The sequence below is a fragment of the Populus trichocarpa genome, chromosome 13, assembly GCF_000002775.5.
Source record: "Populus trichocarpa isolate Nisqually-1 chromosome 13, P.trichocarpa_v4.1, whole genome shotgun sequence".
NCBI lineage: Eukaryota > Viridiplantae > Streptophyta > Magnoliopsida > Malpighiales > Salicaceae > Populus > Populus trichocarpa.
In genome coordinates, this window is record NC_037297.2 from 934,843 (window position 1) to 958,811 (window position 23,969).

Consider the following 23,969-nt stretch of genomic DNA (forward strand, 5'->3'; position numbering starts at 1 on the left):
AGAGACATTTTAAAAAATTAGATTGAACTAAAAAATAAATACTACCTAATAATCATAAATAAAAAACAACTCAACTAGTCACCGTCTAGAGAATAAAAAAAAATTTGCCATCAACAAAAAAAAACCAAAGAAATAGGGGTTTTTACGGTTTTCTCTTTCCATAATACTATTCACTTGAATATGTTTTCTTTTTTCTTATTAATTTTAATCTATATTTTTTGTTTTAATTGTATATTTTAATGTTAGGTTTATTTAAAATTAAATTTTATAATTTTTTTAATTTACTTTTCATGAAATTATCTTATATTTATAATTTAGACTGCAGGTTTAATTGGTTAACTCGGTACTAAAGTCTTTTTTTTAATTAATTTTTTTTATTTTCACTATTTAACATTGAATTTATTAGAAATTGAGTTTCATAATTTATTTTAATTTATTTTTTTAATGTTATTTTGATCTCATGACTTGGTATGCGTATTGACAGGTTGATCTGAATCAATTTAATATATTGTTAATTCATATTTATTAAAAAAAAATTAATTGAATATTTATTTTGACTCAAATTATATTTTTTATCGGTCATCAAAATTCTTTTTAAATATATTAAAGCGACCAAGTCACATTAAATCTATGTACCAACAATTTAAATTTTTTTATTAAAAAATATTAATAGTACCTAAATATTTTTTATATTATTATTTTTTGTTCTACACACAAAACATCAAGAGACAATTAAATATTATTATAATGGTTGTTTTAAAAAATATTTTTTATTTTAAAATATATTAAAATAATAGTTTTTATTTTTATTATCGATACTTAAAAAAAAAAAATTGCAAAGCCATTTCTCCATTTGATCATTCGTTTCCTTCCCATAAACAAACTCTGTTCCTATCTTCCCAAAAAGAACAACCCAGGAAACCCAATCAAGAACTCCAAAGAAAGATGGCTTTGCCTTTACTATTTACAGCTCTTTGCCTCATTCTCATGCTTTCACAATCTTTACCATCATCATCTTTATTGCAAGAAACAAACTTTCTCGATCAAAACCCTACAGCCTATGATATCCTGGGTGACTACAACCTCCCTAAAGGACTACTTCCTAAAGGAGTTGTTGGCTATTCTCTTGACACAACAACAGGTAAATTCTCTGCATTCTGGAATGGAACTTGTAGTTTTTCTCTTGAAGGATCTTACCAGTTAAGGTACAAGTCAACTATCAACGGTTACATATCAAAAGGGAGGCTTTCAAGATTGGAAGGTGTTAGCGTGAAGTTGTTTTTTTTTTGGGTTGATATTATTGATGTTACAAGAAATGGTGATGATCTTGAATTCTCTGTTGGAATTGCTGGTGCTGATTTCTCAGTTGATAATTTTGAAGAGTGTCCTCAATGTGGTTGTGGTTTGAATTGTGGTGGTAAGACCAGGAAAGTGAGCAAGATTAGATCAAACCCTTTTGTTTCCTCTTCTTAGAAAGATCTGTGTATTTCAATCGTTGAATTGTTCTATTGGGTTTTTAAAACTGTGATTCTCGTTTGATTAGAATGAATTGAATTGGGTTGTAATTGTTATCGTAAATTGTCTCAAAATTCTCTTTTTCGCGTGGGCTGTCACAGGATTATGCCCTTTATTGCTGCTCCTTTTGTTATTAATGCCCATGTTTGTGTGATTAGAAATAGATCAGTGTAGAAACAATTGTGGGAATTTTTATTTTGGTTAAGGAATTTATTGAATTGTGCCTAATTCACAACAGTTGTGTTGAAACTGAAATGAGGGTGCATGTCATTGAAATGATATTTTTTTGTGATGAAAATGATTGGATGGTTTCTTGGTGGAATTTGATGGGAATGAAAGAGTAAGAATTTTCAGCATTTAGTCGGTGATGAGGTTTTCTTAACCTTTAAGAAATGGGGATGGCACTGTAATGAGGTTTGTTGTTATTTATTGTTCAAATCAAAGCTAGTTGTTTCCTTAAATCTTCTCCCAAGCTGTCATTTTTTAAGTTAGAAAAAGGGTATCCGTTGCCCAGTTCAAGGAACATGGAATAAAAAAAGAGCAGCATGCTTGAATTGGAATAATGGCTTTATTTGGTTGGCATTAACTGATAATACTTGTGCTTAACATGTTGAAATAATTCTAGTCCTGGTTTGTATGATCAGATGATTGCCTTTACTGTTTTTCAACTTGACAAAATTGTCAATGGAATGACTTTTCCTTTTTGGTGATTTTGAATCGATTGAGTACTAAGTTATTGTAATGTTGGCATGGTATTAATTTGAATCTGCTACCAAATTGCGAGTGTTGGTGTATATGTGCATTTGCTCCTGCATATCTATGCCGTTGTGTTCTTACATACTTAGGGAGGCAGGCGGGACTGAGTTATGTATCGGGTTGGTTCCAAATAAGGTTACCTTTTCTTTGCTTTCTATTGAAATTTAGTCTGTCCTTTCTTTTGTGCTATACCTGAAGAGTACCTTAGAGAAGTTATTGTCAGAATGGATAAGCCAGTGATGGCCTTTGATTTGCTCAAAAGAATTTAAGGAGTCCATTATTCTGCTCTCTGCCAATGGCTTTTTTATTTGAGTACATTTAGGCGATGTCTCTTTTTGCCTTCACTGCTTGCTTTTGATGAGGAAACCACCACAACCGCTATGATTGTGATGCAGCCCACTATATAGGTCCAGGAAATACTGCTTTTTACCAAGTTTTCTGGGTTAGAAATATGGTATTACCAATGTGTCATCCTTCTTCTCTTGTGAATTCTTGTTTGCTCTATTTTTTTCCTTAGCTTTTGGATCTACTTTCTATGATGCCTTCGGAGTGTATTCATGCTTGAAACTGGCAGTAGGCATGCTGATATTATAGCAAACAAGTTCATGTGTTGCAAGAACATTGTAATCCATGCCATTTCTTCATATCTGCATATAGGCAAAATTCATGTTCTCTATGGCATTGAACACATCCAGTTTGGATTTTGGAATGCTTTGATTGGGACTTATTTTACTTCCAACCAACTCCTACTTTTTTCTCTGGCATTGCATGCTTCAAATTAAGTGGAATGTAAAAGCCCTCTTCTAAATATTCATCATGCAAAGGGCCAACCTCGTTTCGTTCTTTTTTTTCCCTTGTAAACCAAAAGCTTTTGAATTGTGAGGATTGTATTAAAAGCTGAATGTCTAACTTGCCAGGTGAAGAAGGGACGTTATATGATAATCGATATCATTGATTAAAATTACAATCTGCTCATCAAACTTGCATAATCCCAGAAATTATACTTTTGCGAGGTGCGATCTTGTTCTCCATTATAGCAAGAGACTGATAATATGGCTGTGCTAGTTGAGTCCATTCACAGTAAACAGGGAAGTCTCCCAATTAAGCTTATTTGGGCCAACAGGTTCTCTAACTTGGATCAGCCATTCTGCATGTTACCCTGTATAATCATCCATCTCTGTGGCCGTGCTTGACTGTATGTTGATGAGTTGAGTTATCATCATAAGCTTCTATGTTTGTCACAGTTCATTTAAAAAGTTAATTAAATCCGAGGGGTGTTTTTCAGTCCTTGTGTTTATGGTTGCACGCAACAGAACAGACATTAATATTTGGCAATTTGGCATAGATGGTTGTTGGGACAGGAAATCAGTGAAAATTTCCCTGCTTTTACAGGGTAGAATGCACTCATTGTAAAGGAAATTACTCTGTCGGTTACTTGTCTGGAGTGGAGTATGCGGTCATCATCCACCTCTGATGTCATACCATGCTTTTTGCTGAGTTCATAAAATGTACATATTCCAGGAATTTCAGCTCAGAAGACCTTTTCCTTTTGACATGATGGCTTCTAATATGTGCCCTCTTGAGTTTACCTTTCTTTATTATGCTGCCATGATTTCACCCTTAGCTTTTAAGCATTACTGATAATGGATTTTTGCTCTCTGAGGATCGTGCGTTGTATCTGGTTAGTGTGTTGTGATAGAATGGATAGAGACTTAAATATTTGAAATATATTCTCAAAATAGAAAATATTAGAGAATATATTTTCTTTTTTATTTTTAGTACCTCGGTTTTTTTTTTTTTTGTTTCGGGATAGGAAATAAATGCTATAAATAAAGTTTTTTTTCCGGGACATTAAATGAATTTGAGAAAAGCTTAAAAAATATTTTCTTATGAATATAAATAATTCACTTAAAATCCCATTGAAAAAAGAATTAGTTTATGAACCCACAAGAATCACTATAGCTAAAGCCAAAAGAAAACCGACACTGGATATTACTGTTAGAGTTGTGATTTCAATATCAGCACAAAAATAATATCATGAATCAATCCACTGAGCGAAGAGGGCCTCCTTCATGAACAGCGAAGTCGAAGTCATTCTAGCTACCACAAGCTAGAATGATGGCTATAAAAAATTATGGGTAATTATCTAGTAGTTGAGGTCTAGTAATAAAAATTTAGAATTAAAATATTTGATTTTTCTGTAATTTCAGGTTTGAGTTATGTGAATGCTAATATAATGATTACTGAAGATTTATATAATCGTTAATTTTAGAATCTATGAGATTAGTTGAGGTATACGTAAACTGACCGGATACCTATATTAATAATAATAAAAATATTATGGACGCAGAGTCATGTTTACACTAACAAGCCATTTGGCTTAAAGTTGGCCCTGCTTTTCATGACAGAAGAAAAGGACTTACACTTTGTAAAATAATGTTTATTGACATCTAACATCATAGGTAAAATCATAGGTAAATAGAGCACATAATTTGTCTCCACAGGAGTCTTGTGTTCATGCTCCACTTAGAAATGACTGTTGATCTTTTTTTTATATATATATTTAATAATTTTAATTTGTTTATATAAAACATATTACTAAACACTTATCTGAGACCTGGGATTTTTCTTACTATAAGTAAGAATAATTAACTCTTTTTTTTCTTGGGAATTTGAGATTTGAGTTTGATATACAAGAGCTGGCCAGAACTCTGAAAAAGACTCCTTCCCGAGGAAAATCTTGGAAATTTTATTCTGAAATTTTATTTGGAAATCTAACAGTTTGCAGATAAAATAATAGTTATAAATTAACTTAGAGATCAACTTGGTTTCGGTCGTCCTGCGGCCATTTAAAAGATTCCACTCACCTACTTCCTTTTAAAAAAAACTATAGTTTATATCATATTAAACTATAAAATAATGTAGGATGTAAATTACTATACATGTTTTGTTTTGTGTTGATGGTAAAGGTGTCTCAAACTACTTTCCACACACTAAAATTGAATCTCTCCTAGATTGGATTTTAAAAATCTTAAATGATACAAACTTAGGTAGGACAGAACATCTTCGTTTACCATTGAAGCTTTCCTTTCAAAAAGTTGGGACTGAATATACTAATTAGTTGTGGCTCCTCGCACCCTTCAAAAAAATAAAAAATAAAAAAACTGTTGAAAATATGATAGAAATTGAGGTTGGAATTAGATACAACCGAACCATTAATAAGAATTATTTATAAAAGTTATTTCTTTTCTTTTCTTTTAGTTTAACGTGGGTGTCCGGGCCAGTTTGCGCGCACCTCGACTAATCTCACGGGCCTTGAAGTTAACGACCATGTAAGCCTCTAGTGGCCATCATATGAGCAACCACAGGGCTCGAACCTGATATCACAGAAGGAGCAAACCTCTTGATCCCAAACTCTTACCACTGGGTCACCACCTAGATGGTTAAGTTATTTCTTTTCTTGTTTTTACAGGTACCTCGTGCATAAATATCATCTTCCATTATATTTAGAAACATAGTTTAAATTTTGTTCTGACCTAGTAAATTAATCAAGGATTTCTCGGGTTAAAAGAGTATTTGAGATTTTGTTTTAAAGTGCTTTTTAAAAATATTTTTTTAATATTTTTTAAGTTAAAAATATTTAAAAAAAACAAAAAAAAAACAGTCTAGATATCTATAAAAATCAATTTAGAATTAATCTAATTTGAATAACCATCGAATTCAATAAAAATGGTTTTATTTTATTATTATTATTATTTTAAAATAATTAACTTGTATTCTCGTGAGTCGGGCGTAGTGGGCGGGTTGATAACCGAGCACACCACATCATGAAAACACACAAGGACACGAACAAAACAAAAGTATCATCAAAACATCGATGATGTATGTATGTATGTGCGAGACCTGTGACCTGTGAGAGAGACAAGACAGACAGGTAGAGCCGTAGAGGTAGGTAATGGCAATCAATCAAGAAAGAAAGAGCTGCAGTACACGTGTTAACTGACTTTTCAAAATACGCGGTTTTTGTTACTGTCCTCTAACAAGTCTCTCTCTCTCTCTCTCAGCCTTACCTTTGAAGTTTGAAGGTTTCAACCTCCCTTGCCTTATTTGAATCTTGTTGGGCAGTTGCCATTGAAAAAATAGCTTTTTTAGAGTGTGAGAGAAAAGATCTATCAAGAAAATGACAACCCATATCCATTACTATTTGCTTCTATCTTGATCTATTATCCCCCCCCCTCTCTCTCTTACCGTCTCTTTCTTTAATTTATTTGCTTCTATTTCTGTTGATCAAAATACACCAACCCCTTTTCTCTCTGTGTGTAAATTCTTCATCTGATCCTTTATTTCGCTGTTTCAACGCCAAAATCCATCTGGGGGTCCTTTGTTTTCTTGTTCAAGGACTTAAATCTTGATTCTTTATAAGAAATTTAAAGAATTGGGTATTGATTTGTTTTGGAGGTCAAGAAGAAAGGAAGAAGAAGATGATGATGATGACGATGGAAGGGATGATGGATAAGGCAGTGTTGGATGATATAATAAGGAGGTTATTAGAAGGAAAAGGAGGAAAGCAAGTGCAGTTATCTGAAGGAGAGATCCGTCAATTATGTGTTAATGCTCGCCAAATCTTCCTTTCTCAGCCTACTCTCCTTGAGATTAAAGCTCCCATTCGAATATGTGGTTAGCACTCTCTCTCTCTTTTCCTCTCTTGATAATGAATGGGTTGATTATCATCATATCTGATGTGTGTGTTTATGCTTTTAATGTGAGATGATCGTGTGAGTTTTTTAAAGAAGACTGTTGAATGATTCCAGTAAAAGAGACATCTTTTAGCTTATCTATAGACATGGATCATTTGATGATTGGTTATGGCACGGCACGATTAATCAAATTTTTCATAATTTTAGTTTGATTGTTGAAGGAATTGTAATGTTCGAGGTGAAGGGATTGGTGTTTTTATTCAATTGGAAGGAATGGTAGGATTGATCTTTTCGATTGGACAGAATGGAAGCAAGGATTACAATTATTACTTTATGATGGGAGGAGGACATCTATCTTGTTACTAGTCACGTGTTTCTTCCGGGAGAGGATGGGGCAAAAGCTCATCCTTGTCCACTCATTGATTACCGTCAAAACCTTGGTAGAGCATTGCCCGATTGGTAGCTACACTTCCTTTAGAGTGGAGAATCTGAGGTTCAAATCCATTCTCTGCAGCTACCAAATTATCAAAAGGATAGAAATTTGAACATTGTGAGTGGTTTTTGAACTCCGATTAGGTCGGATTGGCATGTGCTTACACAAGTCCAAAAAATAAACAGAGAGCCTTAGAATCATAGTTAGCTTGGAACTGCCTCGTAAATTTGAAAGGATATGTGCTGGTGGAAGAAGTTACCAAGTTCTTCAGTTATGGCCCATAAACTATGTGAAACACATGGCAACCATTCGGTTGTTGAATATTTTGGTTGTTTGCTTCTAACTTCTTTTTTACTGCTCATTTGCAGTGGAGTACTGTAGTCATCATTTATCTTCTTAACTCCACAATGTGGCAAAGCACTTTAGTCATCATTTGTCTTCTTAACTCCACTTTGGGCCCCTGCATATCTAATTTTTGCTGTCTTCTTACAGGTGACATACATGGGCAATATCAAGACCTCCTGAGGCTGTTTGAATATGGTGGCTACCCTCCTTCTGCAAACTATCTCTTCCTTGGGGATTATGTCGATAGAGGGAGGCAAAGTTTGGAGACCATATGTCTGCTTCTGGCCTACAAAATCAGACATCCCGACAAAATTTACCTCTTGAGGGGTAACCATGAGGATGCGAAGATCAATAGGATATATGGGTTTTATGACGAGTGTAAACGGAGATTCAATGTCCGGCTATGGAAAATATTTACCGACTGCTTTAATTGTTTGCCCGTTTCTGCACTGATTGATGAAAAGATACTCTGCATGCACGGAGGCCTCTCTCCAGAGTTGGAACATTTGGGCCAAATAAAGGAAATTCAAAGACCTACCGAAATCCCAGATAACGGTCTCCTATGCGATCTACTTTGGTCTGATCCTGATGCTAGGGTTGAGGGTTGGTCAGATAGTGATCGAGGTGTTTCATGTACCTTTGGACCTGATAAAGTTGCTGAGTTTTTGGATAAAAATGACCTGGATCTCATTTGCCGAGGTCATCAGGTGAGACAATTTCTTTTTAAGCAAGCTTAATACCCACAAAAACTGCGAAGTTGAAGAGGCATCTTTTCCCAGCTTCCTTGTTCTTTTCCCCTTGCATATAACCAAATAAAACCTTGTAACTGGAGTATGTTGGATCATGATTTAGGAGATGCCTGTTTCTAAATATGTGTTGCCAAAAGCTTTTGCGTTACTTGGACTATTTCATCTAGAAATACTTTGATGCAAAGAATAGTGATTGTCATTAATGTTGCCTTACTGTGAAAGGTATGATTTTGTTCTCTATTGATGAAGCCCTTTAATTTACCAAACCTTACGTGTCTTTAAATCTAATACAAGATTGCTTTACAATGAAGAGTGAGAAAATATGCAAAACTATCATGATAATCAGTTACCTTACCAAAATATATAAAGATATGACTGATACTTCCATGTAGTTTGTAGCCCTCAGCATTTTATTTTATTTTTTAATTTTGACCCAGAACAACTCCAGCAATGATAACAGATGAAAGTTTTTTGCTATGTTTTAGGTGGTGGAGGATGGATACGAGTTCTTTGCCAAACGAAAATTGGTAACAATATTTTCAGCTCCAAACTATGGTGGGGAGTTTGACAATGCAGGTGCTTTGTTGAGCGTTGATGAATCCTTAGTATGTTCCTTTGAGATATTAAAACCAGTTCTACCAGCAAGCGCTCCAAAGTTAACCCTTAAGAAGGTACGTGCATTGTATATTAGAAATAGATCTTCCCCGTTGAAACACTCTAATCTCCTTTTCTTTTCTATGTTCAAACAGCCTCCAAAAGCCGGAAAGTTCTAGTATGAGAAAAGAGCATTCAGGGATCTCTTCTTGTTTCAATTAGGAGATTGACCAAGGCTCGGTTCTAGCAATGATTTGAATATCTATCACATTGCCGGTTTATCTTCAGAAAGAAGCCTTTTTTTCTTGTTGAAATGTCACATAACTCAATTTGCACAGTGCAAATTGTTAGGGAAAAAAAATGTGCAAAAACAACAGCCCATGCTGTATGTTATGCCCAGGAACCAAAGTTGTTTTGTTGGATACCCTTTGGGAACTTCCTGTCTGGTCAATTAGCATATGCTGTTTGTAAGTAGTGATTGAGAATAGGTCTGATTTTTGTTGAGATGTGTGTGCAAGTTTACTCTATGGTTTGCTCAGAGAGTCCTCATGTTGATCTATTGGCAATCAAAATAGTTCTTCTCTGCCAGCTTGGTTCTGCCAGATTTTTCCCTCTTTGCAACTGAAGCAATTTCTGCTTCCTTTTCGTTTCATCTCGCCTCCAAATAATACGTTCGATTTGAAAAATCTCAAGCGTCAACATTCTCGAGCAGACTAAATAGAGAAACGTTTCCCGAGTGATAAGCTGCTTGTTTAGAAGTTCATGGTGGTTCTTGTGAATATTGAGTAACCTTGTCCTGTTACCTGAGGACAAATTCTACACAATTTAACTTTGACATAATCATCAATTGATGTCATTATGAAAGCTCATGATCGTAATCTGGATGTTCTAGCAAGTGGTAGGTTATTTACAAGGAACTTCTCTTCACTTCCGTTTGTCTGATATCTACGCAATTCAAACTAATCTTGAACTTTTCTCAAGTTTTCTGCAATAGAATAATGAATCAGACACGAGTGGCATTTCCTGGTGTAACAGATTATTGGACACGATGCAAAGTTTCATCAATTGCAATCACCATAAAAAAAAAATACAAAAAGAAAGGAAATTTTTGGGTCCAGCACAAAAAAAAAAGAAATTCACCTGTTTTTTTTTTATTCCTGAAAAATAGTTTAGTAGTTTCATTGAGTTTTTTTTTTTTGGAAAGTAGTTTTTTTATAAAAGTGAATTTTTAAAATTAAATTATTTTTTATGTTTGGTAATGTCAAAAAAAATAAGTTTGAAAATATTTTCCAGTATTTAGTTATGTCATGGAAAATGAGTTAGAAAATAACTTATTAATTTTTTTTTTTAATTTATTAAAATAACATGTAACAAATCTTATAAATTAAAAGGTTGAATGAGAATGAAATTGAAAAAAAAAAACTAATTTCATAAATTATCTCAAATAAAATAAATAATAATCAAAATAATAGATATCAAATCTAACAGATAAAAAAATTAAAGGTGATAAAATTTAAATTATAATAATTATAATTTTATAAATTATTTTAAATAAAATAAGTAACAATCTAAATAATAAGAATAAAATTTGATACATAAAAAAATTCAATTAAAAAATAATAAGAAAAAAGCAAATAACAATCATAAAAATAAGAACCAAAGTTAATATAAAAATCAAATTAAATCAAATTCTAAGAGATGAAATTGAAAAAAAAATCAAAACAAAATATATAGCAATTAAAAGTCTGAGAACTAAATTTAATATAATCAACAAAAAATATAACATTGCTAAATTTTTCACAACTTCTGGAAAGTATTTTCTTTTCAAAATAAAAAAAAAATACTTTTATAAAAATCAAGCTAAATTTTATTAACTAGAAAGTGTATTTTATTAATCAATTTTTTTAATAACAAACAAACACAGAAAAATTTAGAAAATAATTTATTTCCTCAAAGTAATTTAGACCGGACATTTTGGGATCATTCAATATTTTATGACCCTTCACCAATAGTATTGTCTTATACATCCTGTATTGTAGAAGCAACTCAGAAATTCTTTGAAAGGGTATGAAAAAGACTTGTTTATCTCATACTAAGAGATTTTTTTTATATACAAAACACCAACAGGTTCACATTGACAACTGTTATAGCAAAACTGCAGGACACATGTAATCCTAATTTCTGTTTCCCACCTCAATCATCGAAGCTTAACAAATATACATCAGTCAATCCTGAGATTGTGTTGTTGAAGTTCTTGATAGCTTCCAGCTAGATATCAGGGCAGCTTATTCCAGAATGGATCTGCAAAACGTGTAGTTGCATGTTTGTGGTAAGAAATTCTTAAGAAGAAAATGAGAACGAAGAGAAATCTTTATCTGAATCGTATTTGTTACGTGCTGAACTGGTCAAGAACGTTAACACTTATCCAAGCCCCGTAATTCTTTATCAGGATTTTGGAAAGAAAGAGAAGGGAAGAAATTCAGGAAATAGTTTCACTTACTCAAACTGGTGGCAATAGCTTTTAATAAGAAACCTATGAACTCATGTATGCTTCTTCTTTGATTGTTTTTTTTTAACAAGAGAGAATGGAATAACAGATGATTCACATCATAAGAGTAATTCTAATAGCATCGCTCACCTGTAAATTAAAATATCATCTTCGAATTCCTTTCCTATTCACTAAACTATCAGGAGAATTCTGGCTCATCCGGCCATCCAGTCTCCTTGCAGCTATTGCTGCTCTTTGAATAGCTGCAAGCTTTTGGCGCTGACCATGACTCTTCCTTTTACTGCATGGTCGGCAAAATATATCAAAAAACAATATTTTCTATTTCATTATTCACTACTGCTAATATGATGACAACAAACGATCAACTTCACAGGCCATGATTACACGGGAAAAAAAGAAGGATAGCATGGATGATTTATGAAGAAAAATAAGTTACACATTATGGTATCTGTAGTGTATTTGATGTCTCCTACATGCTGTTAAGTAATATGTATTTACTGAAGCGTGCTTAACATCTGCAAGAAAAGGAAGCGAACTTCACTAAGCTTTCTGAATACACACAACACCCTGCTAAAAGCCAAAGATGTCACCTACTTGGATGATAGGTCTGAGGTGCTCAGAAGTAGTGTTCTAATTTTTAAAGAGAAACATGAAAAATGAAGCCTATATTTTCTGTAACATTGGCTCCTTTTGGGGTTGTTATCCATTTTGAAAGCAGGAACCTTTTATTTAACCTTTATTTGGTGTAACTACTTCAGCCAGATGAAAGGGAATATTGTGGACATTATCTCTATAGTAATCCTCATTTTCTTAGGAACTAAAATGATGACTGAAAACTGAAAACCGAAAAGCTATGTATGGAGTCTTGAAGATGTAAGAAGGCAAGAATATATTAGTCTAACCTCATAAACAAGAGGCCTGCAGTGAGAACTAAACCTCCTACTGCCCAAGAAACTTTTTCACTAAATTGCATTTCCTGCACCCACTGCTGGAAATCTTCCACAACCCCTAAATTCTCAACTTTCTGGGTAAACTCAGATTGTGGAGACCTCCATGAATCGGAGATAGAATCGAGACTGGCTCTACCACCATAGCAAGACACCTCTTCTACACCAACATTTGCATCAGACAGCTTAACAGCAAAACCTGCAGCATGGCAGAGCTCTGTGCCATTGGAGACCCATTCAGCAGCTTGTCCACAAACAAAGTCATTTACTCCACACGGTGCTATGACCTGATAGGTGAAATCCATTCAGGAAATTGATTTTCTCAGACATTCTGGTGGGAGAAATTAAGAGCCCTCAAATTTTTATGATATTTAACAGGCCTAAACAGAACGCTAGTCTACCATGCAAACATAAAGGATGATACATACCATATTATTTTCTTTAACCACATTTGAGAAATGTTAGTTGATGGACTCATTAATTGAATTAAAGAGTTCTCAGACCTTAAGCAAGCACTAATCATTGAACACATCAAATGCAATTCTCATTTCAAATGAATGTAAACACCGTAAGCTAATCTGATATCCAAACTGGACAAAAAAGGTGAAATCTTACACCAGAAAACTCAAAAATCCAAACTGGACAAAAAAGGTGACTCTGCTCTTACCCGTTTATTTGCATCCATAGAGAAGTAAGCACTAGCACAAGCTTGATAGACTCTGTCACAAAAAGAGGCGCATATAAGAGGAGGTCCGGGCTGAACACCAATTTGGGGATCACAAATTGAACATTCCAACAATTCCCATAATTGCAAGCACTCCTGGCTGGCTTCTCCTGTTGAAGCCAGCCTCCTAACAGACAGGGAGGCAGGATACGTCTGAGCTACATCGCAGCAAGTCTGTTTGTGAAACAGCCTACAAAGGGTCAAATCTCTGGCACCCTTGCCTACCTTTTTTGGAAGTTTCCCTTCCGATGAATACGGCGGAAAGCGACCACCTTTAGAAACACATACTCTAGCATTTTTTCCTACATTAACAAAGTGAACCATTGTGATGGTCAAACTCTGCAATTCTTGAGGGAATCCAATTCCTTGCACTCAGGTTCGTTTTAAAACAGAAATGAGAGTCTGAATTGAATTCATCAGCAAATTTTATCTGAATAGAATTCACTTCTTACAAACCAGTCCAAACACACTTCAATGGACACGTAAACTGCAGGCTTTCAAATAAAAATGCAACTTTCTGCTCTAAACAAAACAGTTAAATTTTCAGACAAAGACCATCACCCATTATTTAACAAAACAAGTTTCCAACTTTTGAAGTGTCCTATAAACAGAAAGCCTAAACAACCTATTCAACTATTCGGCTTCAAATACAGTAATTCTCTGTCTCAAAACAAAAGCAAAAAAGCAAAATTTCTTATCTTTTAATTTTCTAAATGGTAGATCACACACCAAAACCAGGACCCAACAAGTGAGTTTCTGTACCAACATCAATAGATTACAAATGGGTTCTCTAAAATCAACGCAAATAACAAATAAAGTGACAAAATTGGAGAATAAAGGAACCCATGATAAGGAATTAACGAAGAAAGAATCTTTACCAGAGGAGAAATGGATTTGCAAGTGAAAAAGAAGCAGAAAAATCAAGGACCCACAATATTTTCTCTTCATTTTTTACTTTTCGAGCTTCGAATTGACTTAGAATTTGAGAGAGGAACTACCTCCTCCACAAACGGTGGTGAAGGATCGCACAAAAATGGAAGAATTTGTGTGGTTTTTAGGATACCCGGCTGATATGAATTTGGATCCAATGGGCTGACTTGAGCCTGGATTAAAAAAAAAAATTGAATTCAGTCTGGTCCATAAAGAGGATAGTTGAAGGCCCATATTCATGTATAAATTGAATAAATTTGTTTCCATGCTGAGACACACTGGGCTTATACTATTTATTTATATCATTATTTCATGTGTCAAAGATTATTAGACATTCCCTGCACAGTATTCCGTCACTTGCATGGTTTTTATGTGATAAGTATAGAATACCTCGTACTTGTTCAGTAGCTTTTATTTTTTAAATTATTTTTATTTCGTAACGGATGTTTTTTTAAAATATTTTTCAAATATATATATATATATATATATATATATATATATATATATTATTTTAAAATATTTTCAATTAAAATCACTTTAATAAACTTTATAAACATTTTACATCTATTTAATAAAATAGTAGTTGTAAAATTTGATTTGAGAGCCGGTTCAGAAAAAAAAAAAAAGTTTAGATTATTGGGCAACCCACGATGTTAATATTTTTATTAAAATGATATCATGTTACTTTTTTTGAAAAAAAAAACAATTCTTTGTTGTTAACCTAATCATATTCGGACAAGGTTTCGTCATGTCAACTTGATCATTAAAAATCTAGTTATATGTGTCAAAGAACCATCTCAACCCAATAGCTTAAGCTGTTAGGTGAGGTCCCAGGATATGATTTATATTATTCTCTAACACACCCCCTCAAGTGAAAGCCCTTTGGGCTTGAAACTTGCACAGGCCCACATTACCTTGTGCTTAATTTTAATCAAATAAATGGGGATGATGAGATTCGAACTCGTGACCGCTTGGTCATCAAGGCTCTGATACCATGTCAAAGAACCATCTCAACCCAATAGCTTAAGCTGTTAGGTGAGGTTCCAGGATATGATTTATATTATTCTCTAACAATATGAATTATATTTCATAGGATCAACGTATTTTTTCAATTCAATGTAAAACTCTACCCAACTTAGATTTTAAATTGCAGGTTTTCTTGATAAATCTGTCAAGTCAAGGCAAGTTTAACAATTATGAATAATGCTTCGCATCTTTTGATAGATATTGTTTTTTAACCTGCGCTATGTAAAGAGTTGAATCATTTTTTTAATCTAAAAAAATATAAAAAGTTAGGAAGTCAAAATTTTGATTTATATTGGACAAAAAACATTTAAAATTCTTAAATGGTGATACATTGTACAATATTTTTTTTAAAAAAATAATATTAAGATACTAGAATTACTTGGGGCAACCATGATTACTCTGCAAAACTCACAATGTAAGGTATGAGATTGTGATAAAATTATAAAACCCGTATCTAAACAAATTAGAAAGCTTGATTACAATAAATTAAATATTAAAGGGTGAAAGTAAAAAAAAAATTATATTTTAAAAAAATAACTCAAGTAAACATATATCAGTGGTCGGTGCAACGCCGTAGACTGGAACAGATTTTTATTAACCAAGAAAATTTGGATTATAACGTAATTGTGCTTATCGTTCAGGTTTACAACAACAATCATAATTTTCAATTTGACCGTTGATTCAGACTAGAAATTACCCAAAGTTTTTTTGCATATTATTCTATGTTAAGGTAAACTTTCAAGTCAATCGGGATTCAGGCCTTGCGATATAAATCAGAACAAGCTGTATAAATTTTGTTATTTACTTTCTTTTGACTTGTAAATTTTATATTCAGCAAGAATTCTTTTCCTATAGGAATGTGGTAGCTTGTTAGGAGAATATCTTAATTCTACAAGGATCTTTAATGGGCTGCAACATAATTTTCAAGTGTGGCAATGATTTTTTAATGTTCCAAAATCTTGTTCTTATAAAAATTCTTTGTTTATCACAACTACACAAGGAAAGAATGACCAGTGGTATTTAATGACAAATTAGTTATTTTTATTATTTTCTTCATATTTAGACATAATTAACATATTTTGAGTTTATTGTAAGTGGGTAAATATTAGCCCATAAGTTTTGGATCCATTAGGGTTTCTAGTTAAGCTATTATATAAGGCTTTGTAAGCTGAAATTTTCAGCAGCAGTGAATTTATGAAATAAACTTATGTTTTGCATGAAATAACCATGAATTTATAAAAGAAACTCGTGTTTTATGTGAAGTGATACATGTTCTTTTCTAGGACAAAGAGTAAATTGACTTATCAAGATATAACTATCCTTGTGACGTCTTTCTTATACTTCTTTTTCGTGAATTTATTTATTGGGTAATGGTTTTTTTATTCCAATAGTGTTGGTGTTTTGGAACGAGTTTTCACTGTGTCACATTCCTATCAAACCTAATTTATTGGCTTTTTGAGAGTTTTGTCATCTTCTTTGTGAGTTGCTTAACTGCGTGATCAAGAGATTCTCAACATTAAATCTTTTGATTACAAGGAACAATTTTCCATATGATTCAAAACACATGTAAAGACTATTTAATTATTCTTATCTCTCGAGATACTTAATTTTGTTGCATATTTCTCTTTAATTATGATGAAGATATAATTCATGTACCAGGTTTATCAATTAGAAAGGAATGCTAGTATTTACTTTGAATTTACCAAGTCAAGATCTTGAAAGAAAGGTGAAGTGCTATAACAGGTATTTTGTCAATAAACATGTGTTTTATACTGAAAAGTATGTTTAGGGTAAAAAGACATATAGCAATAAGATTTGTGTTAAGAGATCATCTTCTAACGAGTTTGAAGTTGACTACCATACGAAGTTAGAAGAAGTCAATAAATTGCAATATCATAACGAGCAAAATATAATCTTTTTATTCAAATGTTACTAGTATGATACTACTAACAGACGAATAAAAGTATATCTCCATCATGGTTTGGTCGAAATTAATAGAAAGGCTAGACTCCGCAACATCAACAATATCTTTGTTTTTACAAAGCAATGCCAACAAGTTTATTACATATACACTACTTCCTTTAGAAAACATTGTTCAAGAGTTGATTGATTATCCGTAATGAAAACCAAACTCATTAATCATGTTCATGTTGTTCAAGATGATAACAATGAATTAACTGTGAAAAATGATATCTTTCAACTTCATAAGTTTGAGATATTCCATTAATAAATCTAAAAATTCTGATAGTGAAAAATAAAGATCGAATTTGATTAAAAAAATAAATAAAGATGAAATAAAAAATAATAATTACATAAATCATCTCGAATAAAAAATAATAACCAAAAAAATAAAAACTAAATATGAGAGATTGAAAATTGACGAAGTATAAAATTAAAAAATATTTCCAATTCAAAATTATTTTTTCAAATTAAAAAACTAAACTAAATTTGAAAGAATAAATTGAAGAACTTAAGTGATTTTGTTTAGGTGCAACACGTAAATCGAGGTGGATGAGAGATAAATGAAAAAAAAAAAAAAACCGGTGTCAAACCCAATGGAATAACCATGCACATGCCATATAGAGAGAAAGAGATGCCAAGAAAAATCGGTAGTCACTAACACTTGTAGGTGGCAGAGCAACCGCTTTTTGAGTTTTTTATTTTACTTATCTTTTACTCATATTGCCATGCTTTGAGAATTTTGATTTTAAGGGTTATAAAATAGGCTTAAAATGTGAAACCCAAGAATGTCCCTAAATTGAAGTTTTTTTTTTCTTTTCTTTTAAATGTATTCAATTAATTTAATTGTGAAAAAAAAAAGATGGAGATGCCACTTTACAATCCTAGAATGATAGATTAACCATGAAAACACAAATTTAAGACAAAAGTGTAATTTCACTGATTGTTCTGTTAATTTGTTTTATGCATTGACTATTTAGATTTGCCTAATTAGATTTTATACAGAAATCCCATCTAAACAGATGTTTTTATAAGATTTTTTTTCTTACAACTTCTTTTTAATTCGAGCACAAGATAATAAAGTAAAAAATGAACCTTTATACCACTCAAGTCAAGCCCTCAATTTTCTTTTTCCTCCAAAATAGTTTTTTTTTTTTTTTTTACATCGTCCAAATTGATAATGGTTAGCATAGCTAGAATTACTACAATGGGAGCTTGAGGGAATATTTTGATGATGATAAGATTTATTTATTAATAAAAAGAAAACATCCTGAAAGCTTGACAGGTTCTCAAAACTAACATAGCCTTGAGTCTACAAGAATATTCCTTCACATCTCAAAGTGAAGCCATCAAGCTAAAAGCTTGGCAGTTACATTTCCATTGATAAAACAAAGAAATTTGCAATATTCATGTGGGATTTTCGTGCTGATAGTATTGACTTTGTTATGATGCCTCGTTATTTCTTATACTCACTTCAGATATATTTCTACTCATTTTAGATGAATCTAAGAGAACGAACACATACCTCAGTACCATGACTTAAATGGGGTCCCATTTCTTCCAACCTGATGGCTCTTCAACAACAAATAAAGCCACCAAGAGTGTCGTGGTCCCTCCACTTGATTCAGAGCCAAACCCCACTTTATTGTTGACAGCATGATACTTATCATGCCCCTCTTATCAAATTGGAAGAAAAGCAATAATAATAAGTTATCATTTCATCAGAGGCCACCGAGCTGAAAGCCCACCATCCACCCTTGATGCTCTCTCTCACCATAGCAGCCTCAACTACTACATTTATTGGCTTTTACTTTATCAAACACGTACCGTCTAGACTTGCACCATAACGCTGCTAGCTCCCACCCACACAGAAAAGGCAAGCAAAGGACGAATATGAGAAGAGCTACATATACAGAGAGACAACGAGAAGCTGCATTGTGGAATACCAACTCTACATATATATTACAACTTACGACCCGTTTCACTGGCCATCAACACGTAGGCATAAGGTTCGAAACGCGGCATTTTTATCAACTACACAAAAACACGCACTTGGATACACTACAAACCCAGACAAACAGGACGTAGAGAGGTGAGAAAATACTTAGAGATGCCGGAGAAGATGTAAAAGGCTCATATATCATTCGCCGTAAGGAGAAGTAGGAATTCTGGGTCCAACCTCGGTTGTCTTCTCGTATGCGTCCGACGTAGACCTTCTTCGAAACCGAAAGGACTCTCTGCTTCCTTAACAAAATACAATCGGTTTAAGTCAGTGACCAGGTTCACTCATCCTCACTTCTCCCAGATTATCAGTCTGGTAGGTAACAAAAGAACGTGCAAGGTGGTAGGTAACAAAAGAACGTGCGAGGTGGTAGGTAACGAAACCATGTGGCTCGCTAGACCTCTATAGAGTGCAATTAATGAGACAACAACAGGCTACCAAGCACCATAGAATCAATTAAACTATCCTCAACCTTAAACATATATATATTCCCACTAGCAAAGCATACAGATCAATAGAATTATGGAAGTAGCAATTATCATAATGTGGCAATATGGGATGCCTTGCACCAACTTTTCATAGAGTAATTAATCTTATTGTGTTCGAACTAAAACCAGTAACATCCCAAACTTCAGAAACATCCCACGTCCTGTGTTCGTTCAGTAGTGACATCCCATTAGTTATTGATAGTTTTCATTTCTTTGTAAGATCATGTTGACTTTGTCAATTAAAAGCTACTAGTTCTTAGCTAAATTAATCGTATTAATATATATATATATATTTCACGCAATCCAAGTGATGATACCTATATTGACTAGCAAATAGTTTCATTTTAACTTCATCATGAACATATGATATTTATCAAAAATGAACTACACTATATATTATTATAGTCCACACAAAAAATGTCTACCTACCATTATCCATTACACATAATCTTGATGTGATATGCCAACCAACCCTAAATAAAATGCGGATGCCAAGTCAAAAATTAGCAACATTAATATCAAAATTATTAATGTAGGGCATAGATCAATAGCATCTCATGCATAGTTGAACGTTGAAAGGGACATGAATGTCATTATCTAAAACGGCAATCAAACAAACAAACACACAACTTGCATCACCCCGCCAAATTAAACAATAACCGCAGTACACTTGACCCCATAAATGACAAAAGTACCCTTATTCTCCGCTTTTTCAGGAGAGAAGAAAAAACCGAAGGGCATTATTGTCTTACCAGAGAAAGGAGACACCGGAGGAGTAGAACCAGCTGGTGACGCCGGGGGAGTAGCAGAGGAACCGTTATTCTGGTATCCCGGTGGTCTTACTATCATGATACTCCTTGTCACTTTCTTCGTCTCCTCCGTCGTCGCTTCACCACCGTACGACCTCATCACGCTACCACCACTACCATCAGATTCTATTCATAACAAAAAAAGATTATTAAAAAAATCAAAATTAGATTGTAATGATGAGATTCGAATCTTCTTTACGGCGTGCAAAGAAAAAAAAACTATTCCAATTCTCTTATTTACAGGAACCGTCCGACTCAAATCAGTTGATTTCATCATTTTATTATGGTTCATGATCGTCTTGGCAATAATTGGTTTGCGTACCCTTGCCGGAGTTTGACCGGAGACCGTAGCTCGGTTTCTTCCGTAGCTTCCCGAGGCCGTTTTCCGGAAGAGGACCAGCAACGGTGTCGTCCCAGAGATGATCAAGAAGACTCATGGCGCACGTTAGAAAAAAAACGGCGTAATTTGGGGAAAGAGACACCGCCCGTTTACAAATACGGCGTAGTTTTAGGCTAGCAGCGGATAGAGGGAGTGAACTTAGGGAGTGGAGAGGGGCATTTTTAAAGAGGAAGTGGGGCGTTAAGGTTCGAGCCAGTCTGGTTATATCTGGACCGTTGATTTGGATCAAGAAGTGATGAAGTGACGTGGCAAATGAATGGATTGGACACGTTTGTGAAGATAAGATCGATGCGAAATGTGGGGCCGGGATGCCGGAGATCTAAAGGGGAGAGGTGAGACGTGGCGTGTCACGTGATGGGAGGTCATTATCTACATTAGAAATACGAAAATTTCCTTAGCCTTGTCCAAATTTATAATTCTTGGGGTTGGTACTGGATTTTATTACCGTATTGCCACTAAAGATTCTTTAGCCGCCTTTCGATAAGTTGAATTTTTCCGAGTTTTTGACGTGATAAGAGAAGATGCTTTTTTTTTTTTGTGGGAATGATTAGAATTTCAAAATTTCACACCAATATATATATATATATATATATATATATATATATATATATATATATATATATATGATTATGTCATAAGCCAAACAAATTTTGATTGGATAAAAAAAATAATTTTTGAGATTTTTATCTTTTATCTTTTCTTCTAAAAATAACTTTATAAATATATTGATTTTAAAAGTTAATTTGATGAATGATGATTTAATTATCAAGTTATATCAACTTTAAATTGAATTTAACAACTATATTTTTAAATAAAAATTCAAGGTTGAGAAATATTATAATTATAAAATTAAAAATGTAATATATTGGACAAGTGATAACTTGATTTGTCTCTCATATTCCTGTTATTTTGGATTTAGATTTAAATGGAAATTAGAGCATCTCCTATTGAAGATGCTATTTTAAATAGACAAATTAATAAAATAACATTTTAAATAGTATAAATATAACTTTTTTTACTATATATATTCAAATGGAAAAAAGTCATTTGAAAAGCTAATTCTATTAGAGTAGAACAAATAAATGTTTTATTTTTTTTAATGATTTTGATGTTATTTTTTTTTCACATAACTATATTTAACTGGTTTATTTTTTTGTTGGCCCTACTTTGTTAGTTTTGGTTTTTTTGAGAGATATGTAAAAATAGTATTTGTGAAAAAAAAAAGGCGTTTTAGCATTTTATTTGACTTTTTTCTTAAAGTATGAAAAACAAAAAAAAAATCAAAATATTATTTTTTTTATTTTTTGCTATCCATTTAGTAGCTTTATTAGAGATGCTCTTATAAAGAAAATTGTAATTACATTAACAAGGATGTGACGTGAAACGCGGTAATAAAAATTAATTATTTATAATATACTTTGTTAGAATTTAGCTAATAAAAAATGATTAATAGAGTTACATGTTTCCTAGTTATAAACTTTGGCGTGGCTTATGAGCTGTTATAGGATTTGCCATTAAATGTGCATGATGTTATATATATTTTTAGTTATATGTTATAAATTTATGATGTATGATATTTTTGTAAAAATAATTTTTTAATTGAAAAAAACTAGAAAAAAAATGTTTTTTTTTTTTTTTTAATATTTGTCAGTAACACATCAAAATTATGAATTTTTTTTAAATAAAATACTAATTTAATATTTTTTTTATATGAAGACAGTTTAAAAATCACATTAAAATACTACCTCCCCTTATTGTATTCATATAATTTTCAATTTAAAATTGAAAATGCACGAGAAAGGAAGTTCGTCTCCCACTTAAATCATACTCTTTACTTCCATCTCTTTGTTTTAATGCTTTCGTAAAGTTTCGATATATGTTACTCTCTGTACTGGAAAAAATTATATTTTAAACCAAGTTACAAATTATAAAGTGAAAAGACACACATGTATATCACGATAAGTTGTATGCTTTATACATGGTGAAAAGGTGTTTAGGAGTTTTTTTGAAATTGTTTTTAAGTGTTTTTTAAAGATATATTTGATGAAAAAATATATTAAATTGTTATTTTTTTTAGTTTTTTTAATGTTTTTAATATACTAATATTATAAAAAATTATTTTAAAAAACATCTAAAATCATAAACTACAGCGCAACCACAGTGCCCGAAAATATCCATTATACAGGGATGTCAATTGATCGAGCCCCACTCGCATCATGTCGTGGGGTACTTTGATGGGGAGATTGCTGGACTTTATCAAACACTAGAAAACTAAGTTTACCCGATAATAAATTGTAGTCTTCTCCTTTCTCCATCACTCGAGCGTAGGGATGAGTAAAGCAACCAGAAAACTGATTAAATTGAAAAAATCAGAAAAAAAATAATTAAAAAAATCAAACTGAAAAAAAAAAACTATTAAATTTTTGAAAAAACCGGCCGGTTCGGTTCGGTTTCGGTTTTATAAACAAAAAACCAAAAAAAACCGAACCGAACCGAACCGAAACCGACAAAAAACCTGAAAAAAACCGAGCCAAAACTGGAAAAATCAAGTCAAACCGGTTTGAACCGGTTTTTGCCCTAAAAAACCGAACCGAACTGAAACCGGTCGGTTTGACCCGGTTTCGGTTTGTTTTTCAAAAAAAAAAATTCGGTTTAGTTATTTTTTTTTATAAAAATCGAACCGAACCAAAAATGATCATCCCTACTTGAACGTGAGGTCAAGGATGCTTTATTTATTGTTAAAATTATGTATAATTTTTTTTAATTTTTTTTTCCCACTAAATGAACTAGTCAACGAAGCATGTGAATTATATAGAAAAAATCTAAATCCAATTCAATGAATTAATTTTTAAAACATAAAATTTAAAGTTAATCCAGATTGGATTTCTAATTAAAACAAGCAAAACATTAATATCATAAAACCTGATTGATATAATTAAATTTTTAACGACTGAGTTGAGCTGATAAAAAATAATTTAAATTTAATCAGGCTAATATTAAAAAAAATTAAAATATTATTCTAGTAAAAATATTTCACATGTTTAACCAGTAATTAAATAATTTATGCGTTTCCTAGATAAATCCCT

The 23,969-nt window shown here is 32.6% G+C and overlaps 4 protein-coding genes across 7 annotated transcripts; 2 read left to right on the forward strand and 2 right to left on the reverse strand.

Moving 5' to 3' along the window:
* Positions 1-833: 833 nt before the first annotated feature.
* On the forward strand, positions 834-1,578 carry LOC7478935 (uncharacterized). The gene has a single exon (XM_002318951.4). It carries the CDS (start codon positions 946-948, stop codon positions 1,471-1,473), a length of 528 nt encoding a protein of 175 aa, XP_002318987.4. The 5' UTR covers positions 834-945; the 3' UTR covers positions 1,474-1,578.
* Positions 1,579-6,206: 4,628 nt separating this feature from the next.
* Positions 6,207-9,677, forward strand: LOC7478936 (serine/threonine-protein phosphatase PP1). 2 transcript variants are annotated; one of them, XM_002318952.4, is made up of 4 exons: positions 6,255-6,948; positions 7,894-8,453; positions 8,981-9,166; positions 9,245-9,677. In XM_002318952.4, exons 1-4 carry the CDS (start codon positions 6,753-6,755, stop codon positions 9,266-9,268), a joined length of 966 nt encoding a protein of 321 aa, XP_002318988.2. In that variant the 5' UTR covers positions 6,255-6,752; the 3' UTR covers positions 9,269-9,677. The 2 variants fall into 2 exon arrangements, with proteins under 2 accessions (XP_052302591.1, XP_002318988.2); XM_052446631.1 differs by having other exon boundaries at positions 6,207-6,948; positions 8,981-9,677.
* A 1,341-nt stretch (positions 9,678-11,018) lies between these two features.
* On the reverse strand, positions 11,019-18,970 carry LOC7478937 (uncharacterized). The gene is made up of 6 exons (XM_052446632.1): positions 18,710-18,970; positions 14,148-14,372; positions 13,213-13,571; positions 12,501-12,832; positions 11,728-11,878; positions 11,019-11,390 (listed from the first exon to the last, which is right to left on the reverse strand). The coding sequence occupies exons 2-5, from the start codon at positions 14,215-14,217 to the stop codon at positions 11,743-11,745; spliced, it is 897 nt and encodes a 298-aa protein (XP_052302592.1). The 5' UTR covers positions 14,218-14,372; positions 18,710-18,970; the 3' UTR covers positions 11,019-11,390; positions 11,728-11,742.
* Positions 18,971-19,094: 124 nt separating this feature from the next.
* On the reverse strand, positions 19,095-21,040 carry LOC7481722 (dormancy-associated protein homolog 3). 3 transcript variants are annotated; one of them, XM_006375678.3, is made up of 3 exons: positions 20,806-21,040; positions 20,427-20,609; positions 19,095-19,428 (listed from the first exon to the last, which is right to left on the reverse strand). In XM_006375678.3, exons 1-3 carry the CDS (start codon positions 20,918-20,920, stop codon positions 19,325-19,327), a joined length of 402 nt encoding a protein of 133 aa, XP_006375740.2. In that variant the 5' UTR covers positions 20,921-21,040; the 3' UTR covers positions 19,095-19,324. The 3 variants fall into 3 exon arrangements, with proteins under 3 accessions (XP_006375740.2, XP_006375739.2, XP_002319507.2); XM_006375677.3 differs by having other exon boundaries at positions 19,095-19,421; positions 20,806-21,035; XM_002319471.4 differs by having other exon boundaries at positions 19,095-19,424; positions 20,806-21,035.
* Between the last annotated feature and the right edge of the window lie 2,929 nt (positions 21,041-23,969).

What these genes read in the sequence shown, in the direction of transcription:
- LOC7478935 (XM_002318951.4), top strand. Translation starts at nt 946, where the DNA reads ATGGCTTTGCCTTTACTATTTACAGCTCTTTGCCTCATTCTCATGCTT.
- LOC7481722 (XM_002319471.4), bottom strand. Translation starts at nt 20,920, where the DNA reads ATGAGTCTTCTTGATCATCTCTGGGACGACACCGTTGCTGGTCCTCTT. An exon ending in CCGGTCAAACTCCGGCAAGG is followed by an intron (nt 20,610 to 20,805) that starts GTACGCAAACCA and finishes TGTTATGAATAG; the next exon opens with AATCTGATGGTAGTGGTGGT. An exon ending in TCCGGTGTCTCCTTTCTCTG is followed by an intron (nt 19,425 to 20,426) that starts GTAAGACAATAA and finishes TTGTTAAGGAAG; the next exon opens with CAGAGAGTCCTTTCGGTTTC.
- LOC7478937 (XM_052446632.1), bottom strand. Translation starts at nt 14,217, where the DNA reads ATGAAGAGAAAATATTGTGGGTCCTTGATTTTTCTGCTTCTTTTTCAC. An exon ending in GCAAATCCATTTCTCCTCTG is followed by an intron (nt 13,572 to 14,147) that starts GTAAAGATTCTT and finishes TTGTTAATGTAG; the next exon opens with GAAAAAATGCTAGAGTATGT. An exon ending in CTATGGATGCAAATAAACGG is followed by an intron (nt 12,833 to 13,212) that starts GTAAGAGCAGAG and finishes TTCACCTATCAG; the next exon opens with GTCATAGCACCGTGTGGAGT.
- LOC7478936 (XM_052446631.1), top strand. Translation starts at nt 6,753, where the DNA reads ATGATGATGATGACGATGGAAGGGATGATGGATAAGGCAGTGTTGGAT. An exon ending in AGCTCCCATTCGAATATGTG is followed by an intron (nt 6,949 to 7,893) that starts GTTAGCACTCTC and finishes GTCTTCTTACAG; the next exon opens with GTGACATACATGGGCAATAT. An exon ending in TCATTTGCCGAGGTCATCAG is followed by an intron (nt 8,454 to 8,980) that starts GTGAGACAATTT and finishes GCTATGTTTTAG; the next exon opens with GTGGTGGAGGATGGATACGA.